Here is a 27,805-nt window from a genome sequence, read left to right as displayed (position 1 = left end):
TTCATCGAGGTGTGATAACCACCGTGGGAAGCAAGGAGAAGCTGACGTTTCGAACATTAATCCTTCGTCGGAGCTAAAGAAGGCAGTATATTAATTAAGACCGAGTTTCGAGGAGGTTCAACTCAAATGGTCAATTGAAAGCGAATACAAAAATGCAGAAATATAGTGGTGGCCTCATGATGAAGACAGCGAACTCGTTACTCAGAGGTTATGGGTTCAAGTCCAGCTGAACGGAACAGTATTAAAGATTTCGATTCTGGAAACAAAGCCAGTCTCAGTACAATTACCATAGGCCACAATTGAATTGCCAGAAAAAGCTTACGTGGCTCTTTCATGGACCAACAGGGCAGGCGGTAACGTGTCTGCCCTGCACAGTCAGATGTCCATGTAGTGTCCGTTTACATTTTGTGGTTGGCTCTTAAAAAGCTCGCTGGGGATCTAGGGATGCTGCCCCCCCCAACCACCGCCTCAAAAAAACAAATCCCACAAAGTCTGGAATATGTCTGATAATACAAGGAAATGCATATCTAACTCCGGAACTCAGGAGCAAAACTGCTTTACTGAACGTTTTTGGTGAAATGGTTGGAAAATATCCACCAGAGGATATTAAAGCAGGTTGGTAAACCAGGTGAAAGTTAAGCAGTTCACACTGTCATGTACAAACTCCAAGATAGCATCAGAATATCCTGGCAGGTATCACATCAATTCGGGCTCGTTGGTAACACAAAAGTTAACAAGAAAAAGAGCAATCAGAGATTGCAAACCCTCGCCAGGATGTATTTTCAGTGGTTTTTAAGGCTTTTGTGTTAAAACAAATATGGCGGCCGAACCACGTGACCGATGACGTCATCACTCTTTTTTTTTCTAAACTAATTTATTCCTTGATTATGCTCAAGAAATTTCATCTTGATCGGATGAGGTTTTGCACTTGTCTAATTATGACATCATAATGGAGGCACCTATGACATCATCATGAACATGCTTTATTCCCCATGGAGAGTTTTTTTTTACAATGAGCCATGTCTCAGTTTTTTCTATTCAGCGCTTTCCGAGATATAGAGGTGCAAAGTTTTTCAGTTTTACAAGATGGCGACCGAACCACGTGACCGATGACGTCATCATTTTTTTTTTCTCCACCACTTTATGCCGACATGGCGCTCAAGAAATTTCATCTAAATAGGATGAAGTTTTGTACTTGTCGAATTATGACGTCATAATGGAGGCACCTATGACATCATCATTAACATATTTTATTCCCCATGGAGAGTTCTTTATAATGAACCATGTCTCAGTTTTTTCTATTCAGTGCTTTCCGAGATAGAGGTGCAAAGTTTTTTGATTTTTCCAATATGGCGGCCGAACCACGTGACCTATGACGTCACAATTATCAGTAAAAAAATTTACAGGTGGAGTTGCACCTATGGTGAAAATTTCCTGTCAATTGGACCAACGGTTGCCGAGAAAATCATATTTATTTTGTGCGGACAAACAGACAAACAAATAAACAGACAAACAGACAAACGGACTCAAACGGACTCAATAAATTTCAAACTGATCGGACGAAGCGCTGTACTTGTCAAATTATGACGTCATACTGAAGGCACCAACGACGAGCATGGTTAACAACGCTTATTCCATATACGGAGTTCTTTAAAATGAGCCATGTTTCAATTTTTTCCATGGAGCGGTTTCGGAGATTTCGAGTCCAAAGTTTTTTGGGTTTTCCAAGATCATGCCTGTACCATGCGACCTATGGCATCATAATTATCACGAACAAATTCTACACGAGTAGACACATAGTATGGCGAATTAAAATTTTTAAATAAAAATAAGTAAATAAAAGAATTTAAAAAAAATGCAGACATACGTACGTAACCGATTGCTTAACCCCGCTTTTCACTTCGCGAGTGCAGGATAAAAGAATAATGAACATGAATCTGCTCAATTTCACACAATCATGAAATTTCACCGGGATAACGTTTCATTAAGAAAAGAGACCTGCTCGTGATGCCATGTTTGCCTTTTCCGGCGAAATGGTTTTAAAGCACAAACAGATGATGATTGTGGAGAACACTCTTGGGAGGAGGTGATCTACCTATGAGCTGTGCATTAAATACAAATCTCATTAGTGTGCAATCCCCAAAAAACCCAAAGGAGATAGAAAATAATAGAGCATATGATGAGTCAGCTGATGTGTGGGAAACGCACTTTGCCTCGGGGTCAAATTCCGACCAGATGCGCTTGAACTCATCCAGATGGTGTGGCCCCAGGATAGACCAGTCCCGAGTCAGGTAGTCAAAGTTGTCCATGATGACAGCGACAAACAGGTTGATGATCTGGTAAGTGGGTGGCACACATCGGGGAATTAAGGTTACTTTTGCTAACACATTGATAGTTTAACAATCTTGAGAGTTCCAAGCTCTCACTATCCCTACTGCAAGAATCAGGCCTAGTTTACTTTTCTGGCCATCCCTGGAGTACCTGCTGTACAAGTCTCATTTGATGTCACAACCTGTCTCAGGTGGACCCTATTGCTAAGCGGTCGCCAAGAATAACTGACACCTTGGAATTCGCTCCAAAAACAAAGTACGTCATGAACCAGACAGCTCATTCCAGTGTACAAGACTTCCACCCAAAGTATAACAAGGAGTATGGCTCCCTTATTGGGCTGGTGCAGCTGCATCCCCAGGTGTGGTTGAATCAACGGCTCTTCATATTACTCTATCGGCATCGCCTGGCAGGAATCCGAGTCCCAGGGTGTATTTCTCATCGACTGCGGGCAGGTTGACCTGGACTCTATTTTCTATCACCAGATTACTTTTAGCCTCCACTTGCCCTTCTCTTCTTTCCATCTGCCTACAGCACCCCGAACCGCTTTAACCTCCTGATTACACATGTTCTTCCAGAAAACAACACATGGCTTCCCTCCCTAAGTCCAAGCTGAATGCTCTCATCCATTCCTTCGTCGCTCTATTCCCTAATCTTTACCATTCATTCACCCCACATCCCCACCACCCCTTTTTGCCCTCCTGCCTCTGTAATGTGTCTTTGTGCATTCCTCTAACCCTTTCACATTCTGTTAGTCTGGAAAGATGTTGCTCTTTATGAGGCAAGATTTCTGTATTTAAAAAGGTCAAGAAGATTTTATTCCTCCATAAAGGATTCAGAATACCATGTGATTGGCCGGTCCCTGTTCATCAATAAAACAAAGCAGTGCAGTGATGGATTTAACACTCAAATACTGCATTTTGGTTCTGCAAATGGCTTCGTGTTTGGATGAAGAACTCGTCCTGCCGATGAAGGCCAGTGTCGATCTGCGTCAGTAGACAGGTAGGACAACGCATGAAATGAACAGAGCGTTGATCGAGGTATGCTAACCAAAGGTAGTGCAGGCTGATGGCCAAGTGTTAACACATGAAACCTCAGCGTATTCTTGCTTTCCACAGCGGATAGCATATCTCAATCAACGTCCTGTCAATTCCATCTACTTCTTTCCTTTTCGACACTGTTTCATCTTTGTCATTGAGCATCCTCATCCATTTTTCCAAGTACAACAGCTGGTGTACAAAAAACCGTTTCATCGATTCAAATTCAGCTCGCCCTGTTACAATATATTCAATGTCCTCCCCAAATGTCATCGACTCGGATTCCTCACACAAAGCTACAAAAGTGACTCCATTGGGGAAGAGCATGGTTTGGATTTGAGAGCAAAGCAAAGAAGAAACGGTTGAGGTTATTTCCTGGAGAAGAGTATGTGTCAATGTAAGGAGGACGTACCAGAAAAGCACAGAGCATGTAGAAACTGATGAAGTAGAGGATGGCGAAGTTACTGCCACACATCGCTTGGTCCACTGCAAACTCAGACTCTGGGTCACACATTTGGCCCACCATGCAAGCAAGCATGATCTCCTGCCAGGCCTCACCCGTTGCACACCTGCCAAGCATAACGACCAACGTTTAGGCTCATAGGATGTCCATTCTTGTTTTCTATTAGTACAGCGGGGATGGGTGGGTAGGGATTCTCAGCAGCACTTCTTTTGTCAGAGGCAGCATTATATGAGTGCCATGCCACGTTGAGCTGGTCAGATGGACTCCAGGTATGTACACTCACCTCCAAGCTGTTCGACATCGACCCAGCTACAAATCATTATCCTGGTGTTTCACAGGCAGGGGGATTCATCAATGTGTGTGCCATTCATCAATGTTTCACATCCGTTCATTGGATGGATGTTAAACTGGGTGTCCCGCCTGTCAACATTATAATTGGTGGATGTTAGAGATTCCACAGTGTTCTTCACGAAGAGTAGGCGAACTATCGCCGGCACCATAGCCAAATTCCAAATTCATGCCCTAACTACAGCGAGGAAGGCAATGGTAAACCACTTGGTATACCCCTTGCCAAGAAATTGCTTCGGCAGCACCGAAGTTCTGAAACAGAGTATAGCACATCGGAATCATCCTAAGTTGGTCTGAGTGTGGACAGGCACACATGTCGACTGGGCAGGAAGATTACGCTGTCCCACAGGCCGTCTGTTAGTGAGCTGGGTTTTTATCTAACACTATCTATCTTACTATAATTCACCAAATGTCTGTCTGTCCGTTCCCAGGTACCGCAAAAACGGCTGAACCAATCGCAACGAAATTTTGGGTGGGTAATCCTGGGACCCCCTGGAGTAAAATAGGCTATATTGTTTTTCAAAATTTTTCCCAATTTTTCAAATTTCCAATTTTTTCCAATTTTCCAGTTTTTCCAAACACGATGGAATAATATTTACCGATATGAACAGTGATGTGATTTTTTATTGAAATTCTACAAATACTGTTTAGATTTTGATGATTTGCGTGTGATATGATTTAACGGATGTTTATATGAATCGCTTAAAATAAAAAAAGCCTTCAATTTCTGATATTTTGCCTTTTCATTTGGGCCTCCCAATTGAAGCCCCGCCCGTAGGGCGAGTACCGTTGAACCACCTTTGAGGCCATTTTTTCCCTGCACAGCAAGGGTTGGCCTTTTTCGGGCACTGTGGTCCCCTTTTTGAAGCAATGTTTTACAGCCGGATGCCCTTCCTGCCGCCAACCCTGTTAGTCGCCTCTTGCGACACACGGAATTACCAGTGAACTGGTACTCAATTTGCCAACCTCAGAAGGATGACAGGCTGAGTCAACCCCCCTGGCGTTAATTCAGCGATTGACCAGGATTCAAACCCAGGATCCTAGGATCCCAAGCCAGCACCCGAACCGCTAAGCGAACACCAGGCAACACCTAATATAAGGCACCAATAAGCAAGCATTCCCAAACAACCGTTGCTAGTAATAGAAATGTGAATTTGTGTATACAGTACTGGATATATTTGTTTATTTGTTTATATATGCTTCAAAAACAAATAAACTACTGAACCAAATCCAACCAAATTTTGCATGTTGCCTCAGGGTACCCCAAGTATGGTTTCTGTCTGGGTAGCATATCTGGGGTTAAGGTGTTCAGGGTGGGGGGAAAGACCCCCACTCTCTCCATGTAAATGTGTATTGTATAGCTCCACCTGGTGGTATCCTGTATTGCAAATAATCTTACATGAAGAAAGTTGAAACAACTTAACAATATGCATTACAGTGATGCCCAAATCTGAGTGAGAATAATTCGAAATTTTCAAAATGTTTATTTTCACTCATTTTAAGCGGAGGTTCAAACCAAAGCATCAAACACCGAGCTCAACAGGAAGCGGAGGTCATTTTTCTCATACTATATATGGACAGCAAGGATGGTTGATGAAGATGGTGTTGGCTGACTTCCAAACAGATGGAAGATGACCTCGGGCAAACAAACGAGTAAATAGAGCATAATGCTTGTGATGTGCAACATGCCGTCCTTTGATTAAATGCGTCAGCGAAGTGACGGGTACCTTTGTTAGTTCCTGATAACTTGGTTTGGCATGTGCAGCATTCCGATCTGAACCTACTATGTCTGATGATGCTGGGAACCCAGGTTGAAATCTCATATACGATACGTATTTGCCCATTGTCTACTAATGTCCTTGTAATTCACATGAAAATACACAGATATAAACGCACGTCTTTGGTCTGCATGCAATTCATGTAAGCAAGCTCCTTCATGAATCTTAGATCAATGAAGAAAAAAAATAAATTTGATCGCAGCGTGGGAATTATCCTACGATTCACTTTGTTCACATAAACTAAGAAGTAAAATCATTAAGCCTGCTATCCTCAGCCATTTTTGAATCCACAACCTCTGAAAGAGACATCCAGTGCCATCAGAACTAAACTACCATGTTTATGATTTTGGAAAAAAACATCTTGAAAATAGAATGGCACTCGGTAGAGAGCATACCTCCGCCATGTTGAACAGTACGTTTACGCTTTGTATCCCATTGACCGGATCTGGATCCGACCTGAACCAAAATCAAATTGGCTTGTTCTTGTCACCTAACCAACTTATCCACCAAGTTTTGTCATAACTCGTCCATAACCTCAGGTTACGGATTCGTCACTTCCGTCTTTGTGGTTTTCATCCACTGGAAGCATTTTTAGTTCCATGTACTATTATTGTTATAGTTTGAGTGAAATGGAGATAACTGTCTTCAAAAGGGAAAATTAGTGTTTTAAAAGAAAAACGAAATGGATCGAGAGAAACCGGAGGAAGAGGAAGAGGAGGCTGAAGCGGCGCAAGTGAGATCGGAAGAGAAAAGGCCGATCTGCTTTGAGGTGTCGAGCGGACGCTGGCGAACGTTGGTCATGAGCGAATATTGGTTTCTCCGGGAAAGGGATTCCTGTGACAGTGTCGCTGTGGCAGATAATCCTGCGTGGGTTTTGCTGTTGATTCCAAAAAGTGAATCATTGTTGGAGAGCAGGTACGCCTCCATTATGGGCCCATCCGCCATTTCGCCTCACACGAGCCATTTCACCTCGAGCCAGCCGTTAGCCTGGTTCGCGTGCGTGACGTGGATTTCGCCTGGGAATTCGCGGTTTTCCGCTTGGGAGCCGCTGCTCATTCATATCAGCGTCCTTATCTGGTGAACTGAAGGTGTGAATTCCCAGTCGCCTTTTGGGTGAACTTTTGCCTGACCGACGTCGGCCCGACACCCACCCAGCGGCTCTTCGGCAGCGTCGACTGTCAGCCGACCTGGGATCTGGTCTCAATACGACCTTTTTCTTGTGATCACCGGAGCGTGGATCGACTTTGGCCTGGTGCCGGGACAGTGACTTTGGGGGTGTTACATTTCGCTCACGTGGAGCACCGTGAGTTATTGAGTAAGACACTGGTGGTACCATCATAGGAATTATATGGTATTTTGTTGTATTATTGTACTTCTGCAAGTTGTTATTATTGTGTGATCTTAATACAATACTTGGTTTTTGGTATCAACTGATATGTGTGCTTTCACCATTGGTCGTTGGCACACATAATAGCACATCTTTCTGCCATGACTCCTTTCGGGGCTCAGAGGTACACCGTGACCGGGGTTTGGGGAGGAGCACGTAACACTCAGACAACAGATCCTAAGATTATCCTCATCCTCAGACAACAGATCCTCAGATTATCCTCATCCTCAGACAACAGAATTAATGCAGGTAAACGGGGCACCTGGTTTAACATGCATTCTCTCATATCCGAGATCTGGATCAGGATTTTCACCAAAACCAAACCAATTCGTCCTCGTCACACACGCAACCTGTCCCCCAAGTTTTGTCTGAATCCGTCCATAACGTTTTGAGATATTATACTCACAAACAGACAAACAAACACAAACAGGGGTGAATACATAACCTCCGTCCACCTTCCGTAGTAGAGGTGAACATCAGTAACACTTCAGGTATTATATAATTATATAAAATGTACTCATGTTTGTACGCAACATCACCAACGTTCATGGCATCCAAAGCGTTTGCACGATGTGATGTTTTGTTCTTTTTGAGACTATAATTTGATGTTTTTCCTTTTTCCAGATGTCCCTTTTGCATCTCCATTTGTGTTAACTATTGTATGTTTATGGTTTCCCTCATTCTGAAGCAAAAAACATGAGCGTGCCAAAATGGGTTGTCTACAAGTACAACTTCAGTTCAATGAAGCATGCCTGTGTTCCCAATGAGGGACAACTTACTTACAACATACACATACAGTGTATGGCCGAAAAGACATTTAGTACATAAAAGACTATGTATACTTGACAAAGGCAACTGATGTTAGACAAAGACATTCATCCATAGTGGAAGCGGTTTTGAAGAATGCAGCCAGATCCAGGATGAGACAGTATAAGAGCGGAAGGTGAAATCGAATGAAAGAGGCAGATACAAGCAGGTGATTATTAACCCTTGGATGCAGTGATTGGGCCTCGGAGGCCCACAAGGTTTTTTTTTGTTGCAGAAACTATGCTGTACAATATTTTTTTTGGAATGAGCCTCATTTTCACCGACTTTCATGTTGTTAAAAAAAATTGAGTGACATTAAAAAAAAGAAGAAGATAATTCAGGTTCGTGGGAAAATCTTCATTCTTCACTTATAACCCGAAAATCCGACATGAATGCAGGCCTGGGGCCTCCGAGGCCCCGCATAAATGTTGTTGTACTACTATGGTATATCATTATTTTCTTGATATGAGCCTCATTATATGCTCCTATAACTTGGTTACAAATAATTCAGTGACAAAAATATGAAAGTTAAAAAACTTTACAGGAATACATTTGTGGGGCCTCCGAGGCCCAATGGCTGCATAGGTGTAGGATTTTTGACAGTTGTGGACATATACACTCTAAATAAAAGGATTAGTGAATCATATTTTTTGAGCAAATACTCCTCCATGAGCCTCAACTTTTTAGAGAAAAAAAAAGTTGAAAAACCAAGAACAAAAAAATTTTTAGGCCAAAAATAATAATAAAAGGATTCGTTACTTGTATGGGATTCTTCCAACTAATAGGATCAATGATTCACATTTTCTGAGCAACTACACGAGCATCGACTTGCATTGAAAAAGGATATGAAAGAAAAAAAATCAATTTAAAAAAAACATTACACGAAGACATCCGTTGGGCCTCCGAGGCCCAATTGCTGCGTTTATGTAGGATTTTTGACGCCTGCATCTAAGAGTTAAAGAGAGACGGTGATGGATACAGGAACGGAGGAATCCCATTACCGAAAAAGCAGCAGCACAGCCTGTGGGAAGGTCTGGAAGTTGTTGTTCCGATTGATCTGAGTTCCATCTTCGAGAGCTATCTTCCCAAAAATCTGTCGAAAGAAACCACGAGAAGGTAGTTTTGGTGTTAACAAGCGCAATCCAAGGGCAAAAAAGATTTTCGCTCCATTTCATTCAAGAGGGTTCCATTGCGACCGCGACGGAGACAAATGGATATTATTTCAAGTTTGTCTTGCACCGAATCCTCCAGGAGCATAGTTACCTGCATGCCAATCACGGCGTAGATGAAAAACATCATCACAATGAGAAGGGCGACATACGGCAAGGCCTGCAGGGACAATGGGAATGTGCACTTCAGAACGACAGATTCGTCAGGTCAACAAATAGGAACATAACGCACACATTCATTTCCAGAGAAACTTTTTGATAAATACTCGTGGCTGCTTCAGATGCATTAATCTCCACAACAGCACCCTGGAGCTCTGAATGCTCTCTTCAAATATTATGGATTGTTAAAAGGCGAACAATTCACTTTTGCCACCACAAATTTCGCCTCCAGTTGAACACAACAGAAAAGTGAGAAAACTAGAACGACACTCAGTAGAGAGCAAAACTCCGCCTGGTTGACCATATCACTCAATGGTGAAAAGTTGTCGATGTTTTTCAAATTTTACAAGCCGGATCCGGATCTTTACTAAAATTGAATCGAATCGTCCTTGTCACACACCCAACCTCTCCATCAAGTTTCGTCCAAATCCATCCATAGCTTTTTGAAATATCCTGCTATGTATCGTTTTTGGCCCGATCTCCCAATGGTGAAGAATCACTAAAATATTTTTATACTAGCCGGATCCGAATCCGGATCTTCACCAAAATTGAATCGATTCTTCCTCGTTACACACACAACATGTCCAACAAGTTTCGTCCAAATCCATCCATAGCTTTTTGAGATATCCTGCTATGTATCGTTTTTGGCCCCATCTCCCAATGGTGAAGAATCACTTAATAAATTCTAGTAGCCGGATCCGAATCCGGATCTTCACCAAAATCGAATCATTTCGACCTTGTCACATACGCTACCTCTCTGCCAAATTTCGTCCGAATCCGTCCACAACTTTGAGATATTTTGTTCACAAATGGACAAACAAACAAATGGACAAACAGACAGGGGTTAAAACATAACCTCCATCCACCTTTGGTGGCGCAGGTAACTAGAACGGCACTCGGTAGAGCGCAAACCTCCGCCAAGCTGAGCAGTTTACATTTTGTATCCCACCGATAGGCCGGATCTACATCCGGACCTGAAGCAGAATCTGATCGGCTTGTTCTTGTCGCCTACCCAACTAATCCACCAAGTTTTGTCGTAATCCGTCAAAAACATTTTGAAATATCGTTTTTGGCTGCATCTCTCAATAGTGAAGAATCGCTCAAAAATAATCGTCTCCGGATCCGGATCTTCACCAAAATCGAATCAATTTGTCCATCTCATACACCCAAAATGTCCAGCAAATTTCATCAGAAACCGTCCATAACGTTTTGAGATGTCCTGCTCACAGACAGATAGATAGGCAGACAAAGAGTTAGATAGACAGACAGACAGGGGTAAAAACAACACCTCCTTTCAGCGGTGGAGGTAAATATCAACAAACACGTGATTCCTCATTGTAATATTAGTGCCAGAAAGGTTGAAATTTTTTTTAATGGTCTCAATGCTCTATGGGTCTATGGTCTTATCCACTCACCCAACCCTCCTCCCCCCGTCAACACCTTCCCCTGTTATACCTTTCACATCATTCCCCCAATGTAATCTGCCTGCCTCTCAAAGGTAATTTCTCACCGAGTTTATTGCTTTCCACTTGGTGGAGATGTTGTCTTTCAACAAAATGGAATCATCTATGTACATAGATGTACATAGATGTACATGCAGCGTGAATAAAGTACCCACAGCACTAGGTGTACAGAGGGACACTCGTGATGGAAATGAATGGAATGACGTGTAACATGCTGTGCCCTTTCACCTGGAAGGATTTGATGAAAGTCCAGAGAAGTGTCCGAATTCCCTCTCCCTTGTTGAGCAGTTTCACCAAACGCATGACACGGAAGAGGCGAAAGAAAGTGATGGAGATACGTCCGTTTTCTTCGGAGCTCTACGTGCAGTAAGTCATGTGCACAACAACAACAACAACAACAACAACATTATATGGTTATCATCAATGGAACATATGCAAATCACCTTAGTTTGGTATATTATTTCAAATAACACATCAGATTTCTGAAACTGTGACAATCAAAGATATATTATCAGCATGCAAGTATGTGTAAGACTGTTACCCAAAACCTACTGCATCTGTAGAGCTTTGGCGAGTCATATGAACAGCAACAGCAGTTTTATGCTTTCCAAGATAAAGATTTATTTTCTATAAGTATTGAGACTCATGGAAGAGCAGAATAAATGTAAAAGAAGAAGAAGAACCACGTTTAGAGGCCATTTTCCCCCGCAGAGCAGGGGTTGGCCTTTTTCGGACACCGTGGTCCCCTTTTTTGGGCACCGTGGTCCCCTTTTTTGGGCACCGTGGTCCCCTTTTTTGGGCACCGTGGTCCCCTTTTTTGGGCACCGTGGTCCCCTTTTTCGGGCACCGTGGTCCCCTTTTTTGGGCACCGTGGTCCCCTTTTTTGGGCACCGTGGTCCCCTTTTTCAGGCACCGTGGTCCCATTTTTCGGGCACCGTGGTCCCATTTTTCGGGCACCGTGATCCCCTTTTTCGGGCACCGTGATCCCCTTTTTCGGGCACCGTGGTCCCCTTTTTCGGGCACCGTGGTCCCCTTTTTCGGGCACCGTGGTCTCCTTTTTCGGGCACCGTGGTCCCCTTTTTCGGGCACGGTGGTCCCCTCTTTGGGCACCGTGGTCCCCTTTTTCGGGCACCCTGGTCCCCTTTTTCGGGCACCGTGGTCCCCTTTTTCGGGCACAGTGGTCCCCTTTTTCGGGCACCATGGTCCCCTTTTTTGGGCACCGTGGTCCCCTTTTTCGGGCACCGTGGTCCCCTTTTTTGAGGCAATGTTTTATGGCCGGATGCCCTTCCTGCCGCCAACCCTGTTAGTCACCTTTTGCGACACACAGGGAATTACCAGTGAGCTGGTACTCAATTTGCCGACCTTGGAAGGATGACAGGCGGAGTCAACCCCCCTGGCGTTAATTCAGCGATCGACCGGGATTCAAACCCAGGATCCTGGAATCCCAAGCTGGCACCCGAACCGCTAAGCCAACACCAGGCCAAGCAGAATAAGTGTAATGATAGGAGGAAATGTGTCAACAGATGCAAAATGTGGCAAAGGGAAACTGGTGGGACAAGAGCATGTGGAGTGATGCACCAAAGCGCAAAGGGGAGGGGAAGTGTGGGAAAATGGTCTTGGTAGGTGAATAAGTAGGTGTAAACAGTCTAGCATCCTGCCTTGCTCGCCAAACTCTGTGCCTATGGATTCCAAAGTCAACTCCTCTCTTGGATTACTGACTCCATCCACTCTCGTAGCCAACGTGTGGCTCTCCACCGAATCCTTTCTTCTCCTCTTATTGTCAAGGCTGGAGTACCCCAAGGCAGTGTTCTAGGCCCCATCTTATTCCTAATCTTCATCAATAATTTCTCTGACTCTCCGGAAAATCCTCTATCTCCTCGCTGATGACTCCACCCTCTGCCGTGACATCCCTCATCCTTCTGAAGGACAGACAGCAGCCTCTTCCCTCTCTTCAGACCTTGACAAAATCACAAACTGGTCAAACACCTGGAACATGTCCTTCAATCCTGATAAATTCCCACTTTCTCAACAACCCTCTTTAAGAGGTTCAGTCACTCAAACTCTTGGGTCTGACTCTCAGCTACGACGTCTCTTGGGCCACATGTCAACGTTGGCCTACGAAGCCAGAATGTTGTCAAATTAAGCCGAGTGGATCTTGAAGTCAACTTAACAAATCAGATCCAGGTTTGTTTTAATTTCCTGTAAAATGCAATTTCAAGAGTGCACTCCATGCATCACCCGGATAGCAAATACCGTTACCTCTCTCAAGTGTCCACCACTCTGTGGCAAAGATGTCGGAAGCAGCAGGAGTTTTGCAGGAGAATCGTAAGCCAGTGTACGCAGATGAGGGAGGGAAAAGGTAAGTGTGAAGGAAGACAATTAATTCAGTTTGCTCACACATCTTGTTTTCAATACATTTTTATCCACTGTACTCGTGTTATGTATCTCAATAAAGGATGTAGTACATGTCCATGCGCACGCACACACCTGAGAAACTGCAAACACATTGCTTTACGTCTCCAGATTACACCTGCTTATACAATAATTTTAAAGGATCTCAATACCTATGCAAGCAATGTGTTGATGGATCAATCAATTTGTCCTACGAAGATTCGGTGCCACATGACCATGTCCGCATGCTACAACTCCCAAATGTTGTAATGACAACAATTCCCTCAAGCACCTGTCTTACTGGCAACTCCAGGTGTGGATAATATAAGCCTTCTTCAGTGGAAGCCTTTGTTTGTCACTTAGATAAGGCCTTTTCGGATGAAAAACGACCTGTGCCGCTTAAGGGGATGCACGTTCTTCCGGTAAACTCTCTCCTTGTGAAACTTCCAAAATCCCGGCTTATGGCTCTCACCTCCGCCCCCTAATTCCACCTTTGGAACACCTATCAGAATCATTACACAATCCAACTTTCCCTCCAGGGATTCAAGACTGTAATACGTGTAAGAAACCTGTTTCTGCTCAACTCCCTATAAATTAAACAGATCCCGTTAAAGGAAGAAGGAGCCATTTGAAATGGCACTGGAGAGAACCGCACGAAAAGCTTTCTCTGATGGCAATTTGTATATAATTTGGCACGCAGACGTTTTAAAAGGATACTAAACTTGTTTATGTAATATTAAGTGTTTTCAGTGCACAGGTGAAGAGCTGCCTTTAACACAAAGTGCTTCAGTTAAACAATGTCTTTGTCTCATGACCTGCACATATGTTCCTAGCAGCACACTGCCCAGACATCACATAAAATTTACTGTGTGTGTTTAATTTAATTGAATACGTGTGTGTGTGGTTGTTGTTGTTTTTTTTTTTTGTTTTTTTTTTGTATACAAGATCGAGGCTCGTGAAAGAGCGAAAATTAATCACACAGAAAGACAAACAGACACATAAAACAAATAACATCGGGAGCGGTAGACAAGATGGGGAGAGAGGGGGAAGGACACAAACACAACATTTGAGAGCAGGGACCGAGAGACATGGAGACATCGAGAGATCTGTGGGAGGGAGAGGGGTTTGGGGGGGAGGCATGTGAAGGGGGGAGGCATGTGAAGGGGGGGAGGCATGTGAAGGGGTGGGGGGGTGGGAGAGGTATAAACATATGGACACTGCCAGGATTTCCAGGAAATAAGTTGGAATTTCAAACAAGGTGGATCTGGGGTGAATTAGTGGGGGTAGAAAAGATCAAGGTTATGGATGGGGGAAGATAAGAGATGGTGGTGAACAGCTGTTTTAAAGACCTGGAGGGAGGAGAGGGATTGAAGGGAGTGTGGGAGTTTGTTCCACAGGCGGGAGAAAAGAGGAATGAAAGAGTGAAGGTGAGCAGAGAGCCGAGATTTCGGCAGTTTAACCATCAGAGGGTTGCTGGCAGATCTTGTGCGACCTGTAGGAATATTTGGGGGACAGAGCACGGAGAGAGCTGGGGGAGCAAGGCTGGAGAGGAGTTGGTAGAAGACAGAAAGACCACCTACCTGCCTGCGGTGAGTGAGTGAAAGGCCCTCAGAGATAGCTTCATCGCGGGAGATTCCAATGATTTTGAAAGCTTTGGATTCAACAGCGTGAAGCCGAGCCAGGTGTGAGGCAGGAGCACCAGCCCATAGGGGAGAACAGTATTCCATTGAGCTGCGGATGAAAGCCTTGTATGTGGTGAGGAGCTCAGGTGTGCCGAGGAAGGACTTCGCACGACGGAGGATGCCCAGTCGGCATCAAACAAAGAGTTGTTGTTTGTTGTCAAACAAAGAGCAAACAAAGAGTTGTTGTTTTATAACCCTGGACAGTTCTCTCGAACAAGCCCCCTTGTATTAACATGTGGCAATCAGAACACTTTTGTATTATACCTGTTCTCATGTCCTGGCTGTTTTATCCTCAACATCCAAATCCATCTTTGTCTGTGTCATTTGTCCCTATTTTCCTGTATCCACTGTTAGTCATCGTGTGCTGTGCAGTCCTTTGATGAGCCTTAAACGTAACCTCTTATAAAGGATTTTTTTTCTTATAAAGTCAGCCAGAAATAATTACATCTTCAGTACTGTGGCTTCATGAGCACAACCTGTGACCACAGTCCGTTCCCAGAGCATCGGGTTCTTGCAAAAGATGAGATGAGTCCATGGAGAGAACCAACCTCAGACCGTTTCAGACCTCAGACCTCAGAGAGAAGTCGCAACTCTGTTTCAGGGACCCTCAGAGTAGCACAGGAATTTGGAATTTGGCCAGTGTACAGGTAAACAATGGTCCATTGCTTGAAAGACTTTTTTTGTCAACATGTCCGCCAGTTAACATTTTCAGATGGGTCTCCAGCTCAGCATCTCCCCGAGGGATGGTGAACTTTGTGATGGACCAGGGTAACTGTTTATATTAGAAGCCAGTGAGTTTATAGTTTTGGAATCAAAACAAGGCAACACAGGTCAAAGAGGTGAGCAAGCTACCTTTGAGCTACTTCAACCAATAGATGGCCACGAAATAAATCTTTCCTATGCATTGCGTATGTCAGAATCCAGTTTCAACATTGATGAAAACATCTGTAAGTGAAACAAGACAACACTGCTCCTGCTTAACATTGTGGCACCGATCAGTTCAATGCTTGGCATAAATAAATAAATAACTCTGTCTGAATATCCTGTCACTTCCAAATCTCCTGGAATAATGGTTCATCATAAGACATTCAAACCCCCGGGCCAACCCCCGCTTGCGGGGAAAAATGGCCTCTAAAGGTGGTTATTTATAAGACATTCAAAGTGTTAAATATTCATACTTTTAATGACGTCATTAGAAGATTCTGCTGTCTGTCTTCCTGCAGATCTCTTTAGAGGGATTTATGCCATAAATCAAAACAAGCTTATGTAGAGACTGCCTCAGGTGTGCAACAACAACAAACAAACCTAAATGATTCAACAGAGAAAATAAATGTCATTTATCCATTTGTTAAACATTGAATGTGATGTGGTCTAAACTAAAACTCCCAAGCACACGCTGATGTGAGTGAGGCTTGAACATGTAAGCGTGCGCCCGGCAGGGTGGTTTGAACATGTAAGTAAGTCTGACGGGCAGTTTAATGGCACAGGTACAGAAAATTTGACACCATGCCATGAAAGATTGGACTCACATTGACCTCGGTTATTACGATGTCCACAATGCTTCCAACAACGATCAGAGCATCGAATGTGTTCCAGGCATCCCTGAAATAGTGCTAAACAGCAGACCAAAAGATAAGTAAATAAACAAACAAACAAACAAACAAATAAATAAATAAACAAACAAACAAACAAATAAATAAATAAATCAGCAGCAGGGTGATCAAACGCTAATTATTTAATCATTACCTTGAATTGCATACTTGTAACAAATCCATAAATATAGATACGTTTGTATTCTCAAATGTTTTTTAAGATGTCGTGCACGATTTGAAAACGGTGACAAAACAAGTGCCAAACACTCGGGTGGGGGGAGGGGGGTGGGATTCAAATGCTATGCCCCATAAATCCCCCCATCTAAGACAAACACAATAAATCCCTACCCGCTGCCCAAAACATCCACCCCACTCCCCTTCCCTTTCCACTGTTCTACTCTCCATGGAGCCTACACTATCCTTCAAACGTTTGGTCACGATCATGGTTAAATAGATTACCCCTCCCCTATTCCAAATCCCGCTGCCCCCCCCCCCTAAATCTCAGAATTTAAAAAAGTTAATAACTTCATTTTCTTCAGTATTTACTCTCCATGTGGTCTATTATATCCCTACCAATCTGGTGGTGATCACTCAAGTGGTTACAGAGATCCTCCCTACCTCAACACCCCATGACTCCCCATGAGCCCCATTATGTTTGACAACTTTAGTAGCAACTAAAATGTTGCATTCTTAAAATATACAATATATAAGGGAACGAACAGACAAGCGAACATACAAATGTAGTGTGACAATAAGGGAAGCTTTGCATTTGTATCACCTTTACCTGATGCGAGACTGGTTAGCAAACACGCCACACATGGACCAACAAATGACTTTCTAAGGATATATGGTATGTGCAGGTGGCATTTTCCATATGTGGGATAAATAGGAACTTGTTAAATGGGAGATGAAAAAAGGTAATTGTTCACATCAACATCAGGAGTGCACATTATCATTGGTGTTGAATTTAAAGTTACTGATCTGATAATGCATGGTTGAGTGGTTGAAAAACTGTTCACAACTAAATTATCCCATGTATGACATCATGTAGATCTTCTGGTGTAAAAAAAGAAAATTACTGTATGATTGCTGCAAATTTTTTTTTTCCAATAACAATATAAAATAACTCGAACGGCACTCGGTAGAGCACATACCTCCGCCAGGCTGAACAGTTACATTTTGTATCCCACTGACAAGCCGGATCTGCATCCGGACCATAACCAATATCTAATCGCCTTGTTCTTGTCGCCTACTCAACTCATCCAACAAGTTTTGTTGTTGTTGAACTTTGACCTATGTTGACCTTAAAAAATAATTGGTGGTTGAATTGATTAACCTGCTATGCAAATCCTGGTCAAATTTCAAGTCAATCGGTGAAAAATTGAGGATTTTAGAAATCGCATTTAAGTTGTTGACCTTTGGCCTATGTTGACCTGTTGGGCTATGGTGACCTCAAAATTAGTTGGGGTTTGAATTCAGTGACCAGATATGCAAATTGTCTTCAAATTTCCAAGTCAATCGGTGAAAAATTGAGGATTTTAGAAATTGCGCCTAAGTTGTTGACCTTTGGCCTATGTTGACCTCAAAATTAGTTGGGGGTTGAATTCAGTGACCAGATATGCAAATTGTGTTCAAATTTCCAAGTCAATCGGTGAAAAATTGAGGATTTTAGAAATTGCACCTAAGTTGTTGACCTTTGGCCTATGTTGACCTTTTGGGCTATGGTGACCTCAAAATTCATTGGTGGTTGCATTCAGTGACCAAATATGCAAATCCTCTTCAAATTTCAAGTCAATCAGATGAAAATTGACAATTTTAGAAATTTCCTCTGTTGACCTTTTGACCTTTAGACCTCAAAAATTATTGGTGGTTGAATTGAGTAACCAGCTATGCAAATCCTGGTCAAATTTCAAGTCAATCGGTGAAAAATTGAGGATTTTAGAAATCGCATTTAAGTTGTTGACCTTTGGCCTATGTTGACCTGTTGGGCTATGGTGACCTCAAAATTAGTTGGGGTTTGAATTCAGTGACCAGATATGCAAATTGTCTTCAAATTTCCAAGTCAATCGGTGAAAAATTGAGGATTTTAGAAATCACACCTAAGTTGTTGACCTTTGGCCTATGTTGACCTCAAAATTAGTTGGGGGTTGAACTCAGTGACCAGATATGCAAATTGTCTTCAAATTTCCAAATCAATCAGTGAAAAATTGAGGATTTTAGAAATCGCACCTAAGTTGTTGACCTTTGGCCTATGTTGACCTGTTGGGCTATGGTGACCTCAAAATTAGTTCGGGTTTGAATTCAGTGACCAGATATGCAAATTGTCTTCAAATTTCCAAATCAATTGGTGAAAAATTGAGGATTTTAGAAATCACACCTAAGTTGTTGACCTTTGGCCTATGTTGACCTCAAAATTAGTTGGGGGTTGAATTCAGTGACCAGATATGCAAATTGTGTTCAAATTTCCAAGTCAATCGGTGAAAAATTGAGGATTTTAGAAATTGCACCTAGGTTGTTGACCTTTGGCCTATGTTGACCTTTTGGGCTATGGTGACCTCAAAATTCATTGGTGGTTGCATTCAGTGACCAAATATGCAAATCCTCTTCAAATCTCAAGTCAATCAGATGAAAATTGACAATTTTAGAAATTTCCACTGTTGACCTTTTGACCTTTAGACCTCAAAAATTATTGGTGGTTGAATTGAGTAACCAGCTATGCAAATCCTGGTCAAATTTCAAGTCAATTGGATAAGAATTGACAATTTTAGCAAAATGGCCGATGTTGACCTTTCAGCCTATGTCAATGAGATGAAATTAATGATTTCAGAAACTTGATAAAGTTGTTGACCTTTGGTCTATGTTGATGTTTTGACCTTTTTACCTTAAGATCAATAGGCTTCTTGCTTATGACCAACTTTACCATTTCGTTAAGTTTCATGAAGATCGTTTAAAATGGTGACCTGTAGGTGATTGACATACAGACACAGGTGAAAATATAACCTCCATCCACCTTTGGTGGCAGAGGTAAAAACGTGAAGTTCTGCTTTCAACAAGCAGATTGGAGTTAAAAAAAAAACCCCAGTGAGACCAAATGGTGCGTACATAACCAACCTAAAATCAAAGGCAATGTGCAAAAGTTATTTAACCGGCGGAGTTTATTTAACTACTGTGAAATATATGGAGCGTCATCTGACGTCATGTCAGGAACTCACCCGCGGATTGAATGCGATCAGCTTGAGAAGCATTTCAATGGTGAAAAGACCCGTGAAGATCATGTTGAGGATATCCATGGCCAGGTTGAACACATGTGTTTGCTGATGATGCTGGGAAAAAGAGAACCGCTATGTACAAAGCATGTTATTTAAGGGTGCACGTACATGGAAGGGCACGTGCCCAGGATGCACAGCCTACAATGATTCCAAGCAATTGGTGCAGGCTGAAAATGAAACATTAAATAAGAGATGAACAACAACAACAACAGCAACAGCAAAGGTGCAGGCTGAAAATGATACATTAAATAAGAGATGAACACCAACAACAACAACAACAGCAAATGGTGCAGGCTGAAAATAAAAATAATGCATTAAATAAGAGATGAACAACAACAACAACAACAGCCAAAATATTCTTAGGAAGTACAGTGGGTGGAATGTGGCCGAGACCTGATGGTCTAAATGGCCCTATATTGAAATTTCTTGCCATATTACTTTGAATTTTTCACTGCATTTACGAACTTTCCCTCGAAATTTCTGCGTGACTTTCCTTGAGCCATTAAAAGAGAAGTTGTGTTTTTGGCTCGGAAACTTTGGAAAGTGAAAAACTTTCCCACCCCCATTCCCTAATACAGAAAAAAACACAACAACGTAGGATGCAGCACATGCAAGGCCTGTCCTCCCACCTGCATCCCAAGGCACAGCGTGTTGAACATTATGAGCACGAACATGACGTACTCAAATGTCGTGGAGTTGACCATGTACCAAACACGGTACTGGTAAGGGTTCTTGGGGATGTAGCGGCGGATGGGCTTTGCCTTCAGGGAGTACTCTATACATTGTCTCTGCGTTTGGAAAGACCAGGAAGAATACAGGTATGTTTCAGGTGTGTTCACCTACCACAGCATCGACTACCAATGAGATATCGCTTACTGCCAACATAAATGGAGAATGTCAGTCAAAAAATAATTTTTTACTTTTAAAGTGTTAAATCATGTTGAAGGAACTGCTGATATGATAGTTGTCCTGACTAACAGGAGATACACTTCATTCATCAGATTCTTCATTCATACATCCACTTCATTCATCAGCCGGTGCCGAGCTGGATGACCATATGTTTGTTTTTACCTCCGAAACTTGGTGGACACGTTGGGTGTACCACAAGGTAGAATTGATTCAATTTTGGTGAAGATTCGAATCCGGATGCGGAATTTTTTTTTTTAAGTGATTCTTCACCATTGAGTGATAGTGCCAAAAGCGATATGAAAAGAAGAAGAACCACCTTTAGAGGACATTTTTCCCCGCAGAGCAGGAGTTGACCTTTTTCGGGCACCGTGGTCCCCTTTTTGTAGCAATGTTTTATGGCCGGATGCCCTTCCTGCCACCAACCCTGTTAGTCGACTCTTGCGACACACAGGGACTTACCAGTGAACTGGTACTCAATTTGCCGACCTCGGAAGGATGACAGGCTGAGTCAACCCCCCTGGTGTTAATTCAGCGATCGATCGGGATTCGAACCCAGGATCCGAGGATCCCAAGCCGGCACCCTAACCGCTAAACCAACACCAAGATATATAGCACGATAACTCAATAGGTTATGGACGATTCGGACGAAACTTGGTTGACAGGTTGTATGTGTCACAAGGACAAATTGATTCGATTTTGGTGAAGATCTGAATATGGATTCAGATACGAGAATTATTTAATTTTTAAGTGATTCTTCATCATTGAGATATCAGATGAAAAGCGATATATAAAATGAACATATGTCACCCACAGGGTGAACCGTATCTTGCCAAAATGTGAAAATTCCGTTTTTTCGTCATGACGTCATCAAATGACGTCATAGCGTCAAACTGTTTACAGATCTGGGAAGCACTCATCAAGGGCATTCATATGAGGTATTACTCGATATGGTACCTACGATTTCAAAATTTGACCTTGGGGTCAATAATTTTCGACCTCCAGCGCTAACCATGAAGGTCAAGGCCGATCGCCACCAAAAACTAATCAGCTGAGCGCCGGACCATATACTAGATTCCCATGAAGTTTGGAGACGATCCGATCAAAGTTACTCAAAAAATTAGTGTTTCGTCGACCTCCATGATTGACCACAAAGTGACCTTGACCTTTGACCTTGACCTTCAAAATTTTGTGTGCTGAAGGGTATCTCTATAGGACTCTGATATGCGAAGTTACAGGAGTTTCCAATAATAACTGTGGTCTACAGAGTGATCTAAACGTGAAAAAAAAAAGATTAACCACAAACAAAAAAACAAATGAACATATGTCACCCACAGGGTGAACCGTATCTTGCCATTTGACCTTGACCTTAATAATTTCGTATGGTGAATAGTATGTCTTCATGACCAACGCACATGAAATATTGAAAGATTTTGATGAGAACTGAGGAAATAATTTTTTCATGAAAATTCCGTTTTTTCGTCATGACGTCATCAAATGACGTCATAGCGTCAAACTGTTTACAGATCTGGGAAGCACTCATCAAGGGCATTCATATGAGGTATTACTCGATATGGTACCTACGATTTCAAAATTTGACCTTGGGGTCAATAATTTTCGACCTCCAGCGCTAACCATGAAGGTCAAGGCCGATCGCCACCAAAAACTAATCAGCTGAGCGCCGGACCATATACTAGATTCCCATGAAGTTTGGAGACGATCCGATCAAAGTTACTCAAAAAATAAGGGTTTCGTCGACCTCCATGATTGACCACAGTGACCTTGACCTTTGACCTTGACCTTCAAAATTTTGTGTGCTGAAGGGTATCTCTATAGGACTCTGATATGCGAAGTTACAGGAGTTTCCAATAATAACTGTGGTCTACAGAGTGATCTAAACGTGAAAAAAAAATGATTAACCACAAACAAAAAAACAAAAAAAAAAACAAAAAAACAAACAAACATACAAGCTGACTAATACATCTTGCAAAAACTTCGTTTTGGCAAGATAAAAAACAAACAAACATACAAGCTGACTAATACATCTTGCAAAAACTTCGTTTTGGCAAGATAATAAGATATCAAAAAGTTGTGGACGACTTATGACCAAACTTTGTGGATAAGTTGGTTAAGTGACAAGAACAAGCTGATTAGATTTTGGTTCAGGTCCGAATCCAGATCCGACCTATCTGAAGGGTACAAAGAATAAACTGTTCAACCTGGCGGAGGTATGCTCTCTACCGAGTGCCGTTCTAGATTTTGCTGTTATTATTCTACTTCCCTCTCTATACCTGTTTGTACGAGGACCACAGATTGGATGTTGTCTGGCAAACACGTCCTGTTGATTAGGATATATGTGGCAATAGCCTTTTTGGCACATGGTTCCTGGTGTAACAAGAGGCAACAGCATTCCAATTCTGCAAGAGGCAATTCTGCCAGCTCACTTGTGGGGAAGGAAGTCTGCTCCATTCGGATGATGGACCACACTCACTTCTAAGCTGTCTGGCCTGAGTTCAAATCTCGACGCAGCGATAACCTGGCATCCTGGTGTTTCACAGGCAGGGTGATTCATCAATGTGTACCGTCTCTCGGATGGTCATTAATCTGGGCGCCCCCATCTGCTGGCATTAGTTGGTGGACGTTAAAGATCACACGGTGTCCTTCCCAAAGAGTAGGTGCGCTTTCGCCAGCACGCTGAACAAATTCCAGATTCCTGCTCAAACCTATAGGGGGCACTGCATCAGCAGCACAGCTGCATCCCCAGAAAATGATGCTACCTGCAGCCATGTGCTGAATATGAAAGAAGGAGATTAAAATGGCCAACCAGGCAGAAACAAGTTCTTCCACGAGTCTCGCCTATGTATACAAAAACGAGACCAATTTGACTGCGTCCCCAATGTGCCTCCGCTTAGTCCCTGCCCGTGACAACGGGTAGATGCCCTCGTTCACTGTCCTAAAAATAAACAGGTTTGATTTAAATCCCTTCAGCTGTTTTCAAGGATCACATTTATACCAGACATGACAGGTTTTACATCTTTCAGTGAAGCGGTTTAGGAGAAGGTTTTTTTTTAAATGTCGGCTTTCAAGCTAATATGGCTGCTAAACCACCTGGCATATGAAAATGTATACTCTGCATAAGTATGGGTAGGGCATCAGGTTTGTGAAGTTTTGTGTTGATCGGATAAGGTTAGTTTTTATATCCAAGATGGCTGCCAAACCACGTGACCTACGATGTCTTCATTGTCAAACTATATGCAGCTATGGTGTTAGATGACGTTTGTAAAGTTTTGCGTCGATAGGGTAAGCGGTTTCTGAGATATTAATATTTAACATTTTCCTTCAATCCAATATGGCTGCCACACCATGTGACCAATGACGTTTTGGTGATCAACTTTTAATCCGCATGCCTCGTTGATGACACATAAAGTTTTGAGTCGATCGCTTTGGTGGTTTGGGAGAATATGTTTTTTCTAAGGTTTTAGATTTAATCCAATATGGCTGCCAAACCATGCGACCTATGATGTCATAAATTTAATATCTCAATACAAATCGGTCATAGATCATATGTGCATGCAATTTCAGATTTTTAGGAAAAGGCATTCGATTAAAACATTTATGGCTGGTACACCACTTCACCAATTATGTCACCATTATCATGCTTTTGTTCCCCATTGGGAATACTTGACAATGTACCAAGTTTAAAATTTTTCCATTCAGCGGTTTCCGAGAAATATATTTTTTAATATTTGCATTTAATCCAAGTTGGCGACCATGCCACGTGAACAAAACGTCACAATTATCATAAAAAAATATTCTACATGGGTGTCGCTCCCACCCTGAAGGTTTTGTCTCAATCAGACATGTAGTTGCTGAGAATATCGAAGTTTAGCCCGTACGGACAGACGGACAACCCAAAAACATAATGTATCCGGCCACCTTCAGGGGCGGAGGCATAAAAAAGTGTTTGTGGATCGTACTCCTCCTGGTGAACTGGCCAAACAGGGTTTGACAATGTATTGTGCTCATACCTAAAACACTAAGTATAAAAGAACCACCTTTAGAGGCCATTTTTCCCCGCAGAGCAGAGGTTGGCCTTTTTTGGGCACCGTGGTCCCCTTTTTGAAACAATGTTTTATGGCCGGATGCCCTTCCTGCCACCAACCCTGTTAGTCGCCTCTTGTGACACACAGGGAATTACCAGTGAATTGGTACTCAATTTGCCGACCTCAGAAGGATGACAGGCTGAGTCAACCCCCCTGGTGTTAATTCAGCAATCGACCGGGATTCAAACTCAGGATCCTGGGATCCCAAGCCGGCACCCTAACCACTAAGGCAACACCAGGCTCCAAAAAAAAACAACAAAAAAAAAAAAACCATGAAGTATAACTTATCCTATAGGGGGGAATGGAGTAAGCAGCAGGGTCTCCTCCATTAGTGTCTGCATAATCAGCAGGGCGTATTCTTAAGAATAAATAAATAAATAAAGCAGCACCAATGTGAAGACGATGAAAGATTCGGCCCAATTGAAATAATGATGATAAACCCTTGAAAGGTGAAAAGTAACAAACAAACACTCATTTATTACCTGGTTCTTGTCCAGCTCACAGTTCTTGTACTCCTGCTCTCCTTGGGCCTGGAACGTTATGATAACGAAACCCACAAAAATATTCATCATGAAGAAGGCGATGATGATTATGTAGATGATGAAGAAAATGGAGATTTCCACACGATAATTGTATATAGGCCCAGTGTTTACTCCGTTGGAATCAATGGCCTTGTACAGTAAGCTGCACACACACAAACGCGGAAAAACAAAAACAAATCCTGTTTCCCAGAAAGTATACGAATGATGCCAAAACGATACGGTGGAGTCAGTTCGGTTGTAATATCACCGGAAACACGTACTCTGGCCAACCCTCAAACGTGGAGACCGTAAAAAGTGCCATCATGCCCGAGAGGACATTGTCGAAGTTAAAGTCGCTGTTTCTCCAGATCCGCTGTTGGATCGAGGCCTGCTGCATATCTCCATCCTTGTACATCACAAACATTCCTCTGTGCAAAAAAAGACAGCATTTCTCAATAATCCATGAATTTACTTTCAATTCAAAAAGAATCACAGAATACCAGCAGCAAAACGGATTTTGAAAGGATAAGAATGATTGGTGTCTTCATGAATACTGTAAAGTGGAGGAAGGCGATACTTACTTGCATTCTTCTGCATTGTGTTTTGCTTCATCAGTACAGCTGTAGAACTTCCCCTGAGAGCAGATGGACAACATCATCCATGATCGTTAGCAAATTGGTGGTGAAAATCTCAGTAAGTTAAAGAACAACAAATTACCGTTCACTTTACCCCTTATCTCTGCATCATCTGTAAATTATTGATACTGTTGCGGTTTTTAGAACCCTCACTTTTGTAAATAAATAATAAGTCTTGTAAATATCCCATCATTTAATAAGGTCAAAGGTCGCACCCATAGTTAGGCCATATGCAACACATAGGACACCATAGGACTGGTCAGTTATTTCCTTAGTATGTGTTTCAGAGAAGGCTGTGTTCCCAATAGTTGAATCTGCATTGCATTAATTAAATAAGATAGGCCTCATTCCATCCATTTTGCCAGCCTCTCTCTCCAAATTGTGTTACGCGCCTCTGCTCGACCAGCCGCGTTCGCTGCCTCGCTCCAAACGCCATTACGCACGCGGTCAATTTTGGAGAAGAAGGGGGCGGAGCGCCAATAACGAGGCGTGGCCCTGTCAACGAGCCGTCAAGGGCGGAGCCGGTGAGCCCTCGCTATCCAACCAGGGCTGAGGGGAGCTCAACGGCGGGCGTGTCTCTATGAAGCACGCATTGATTTCAAAGCGTGTTATATAAGCGCAAGCGCGGGGAGAGCTCGAATATCACGGACTGCGCGGGGAGAGCTCGAATATCAAGGACTGCGCGGGGAGATCTCGAATATCATGGACTGCGTGGGGAGAGCTCGAATATCAAGGACTGCGCGGGGAGAGCTCGATTAACAGGACTGCGCGGGGAGAGCTCGATTAACAACTGCGCAGGGGACCGTTGCTATTGAGAGAACAGCGCGGAGACGGCGGATGATAAAAACTGCGACTGCGTGAGCGAGGACATTCTAATACGAACTGCGCAGGGAACCACCATTTGATACGAACTGCCGTTTGATACGGACCTTGATTGATCGGGAGAGAGAGAGAGTTCGGCACGCTATACGTACGCAGCATTCCAGCCCCTCGCATATGTAAGGTCCGGTCACGCGCCAACGACACGCGAAGCTGCCTGCCGTTCTTCGCCCGCGGACCCGGAGCCTGGACGGATCCCATCGCCTGGAACCATCTGCCTGGACCTTCCTCCCCGACCAGCTGCCATCCCGTGTGAGTCTGTCTGTTTGTCCGGGGTTGTAAGTAAGACTGTATAGTTAAGATTGCCCTGTGTCCTTTTGCTATTCTTCTTCTTGTACATTCTTTCCCTTTCCTCTTCTTCTTGGTTGTTAATAAATTCACCTGTTCTTTCTTGGTTTTTCCCTAATCCGATCGGCTCCGTCTTTTCTTCCAATTGAGTACCTGTGGCACGATTTCGGAACCGCTTAGAATCGGGTTTAGTATTTGTTAACGGCCCAAGTCGCGGCTTGCTTCGCTCGGCGTATCCATTAACGCTGCGGCTCGGGTGGGAGTTATCTCCTCGCTTTACGGCCGGTGGTAGTACTTAGGTAATAAGACTAATTGGGCTTACAACCCTACTTACCACCGACCGGAAGTGACGTCATAATTTCCAGGATTGGGGGACGGCCAGCTTAAAAGACAAGGGGATTAACCCCCCCTTGATAAGGGGAGCGCCGACCCCCGAATCCGCAACAATTGGTAGTCAGGAGTTGGGATTTGGAACCTGGGACTAAATTCGTTAGACAAAATTTTGGACACCAATTGTGTTGTTGGCCGCAACAATTGGTGTCTGGGAGTGGGATTGGACCCGAACCAAATTTGTTACCATCTGAAAAAATTTGGTCAAAA

General features: G+C 43.0%; 1 protein-coding gene across 1 annotated transcript in view; it reads right to left on the bottom strand.

The window, feature by feature from the left end:
* Window positions 1-27,805, bottom strand: part of LOC137438171 (voltage-dependent L-type calcium channel subunit alpha-1D-like) — a 429,914-nt gene that overhangs the window by 25,936 nt on the left and 376,173 nt on the right. The window contains exons 24-35 of the mRNA XM_078766514.1: window positions 25,985-26,037; window positions 25,685-25,831; window positions 25,365-25,566; window positions 20,503-20,661; window positions 19,817-19,927; window positions 16,542-16,625; window positions 13,199-13,219; window positions 11,168-11,296; window positions 9,412-9,477; window positions 9,150-9,241; window positions 3,778-3,934; window positions 2,209-2,336 (exon numbers count right to left, since the gene is read on the bottom strand). Of these exons, the coding sequence (XP_078622640.1) occupies window positions 2,209-2,336; window positions 3,778-3,934; window positions 9,150-9,241; window positions 9,412-9,477; window positions 11,168-11,296; window positions 13,199-13,219; window positions 16,542-16,625; window positions 19,817-19,927; window positions 20,503-20,661; window positions 25,365-25,566; window positions 25,685-25,831; window positions 25,985-26,037 (1,349 nt within the window). The remainder of the gene's footprint in view (window positions 1-2,208; window positions 2,337-3,777; window positions 3,935-9,149; window positions 9,242-9,411; window positions 9,478-11,167; window positions 11,297-13,198; window positions 13,220-16,541; window positions 16,626-19,816; window positions 19,928-20,502; window positions 20,662-25,364; window positions 25,567-25,684; window positions 25,832-25,984; window positions 26,038-27,805) is intronic.

The sequence above is a fragment of the Myxine glutinosa genome, chromosome 12, assembly GCF_964187855.1.
Source record: "Myxine glutinosa chromosome 12, kmMyxGlut1.1, whole genome shotgun sequence".
Lineage (NCBI taxonomy): Eukaryota > Metazoa > Chordata > Myxini > Myxiniformes > Myxinidae > Myxine > Myxine glutinosa.
This window is presented reverse-complemented; position numbering and strand designations above follow the sequence as displayed.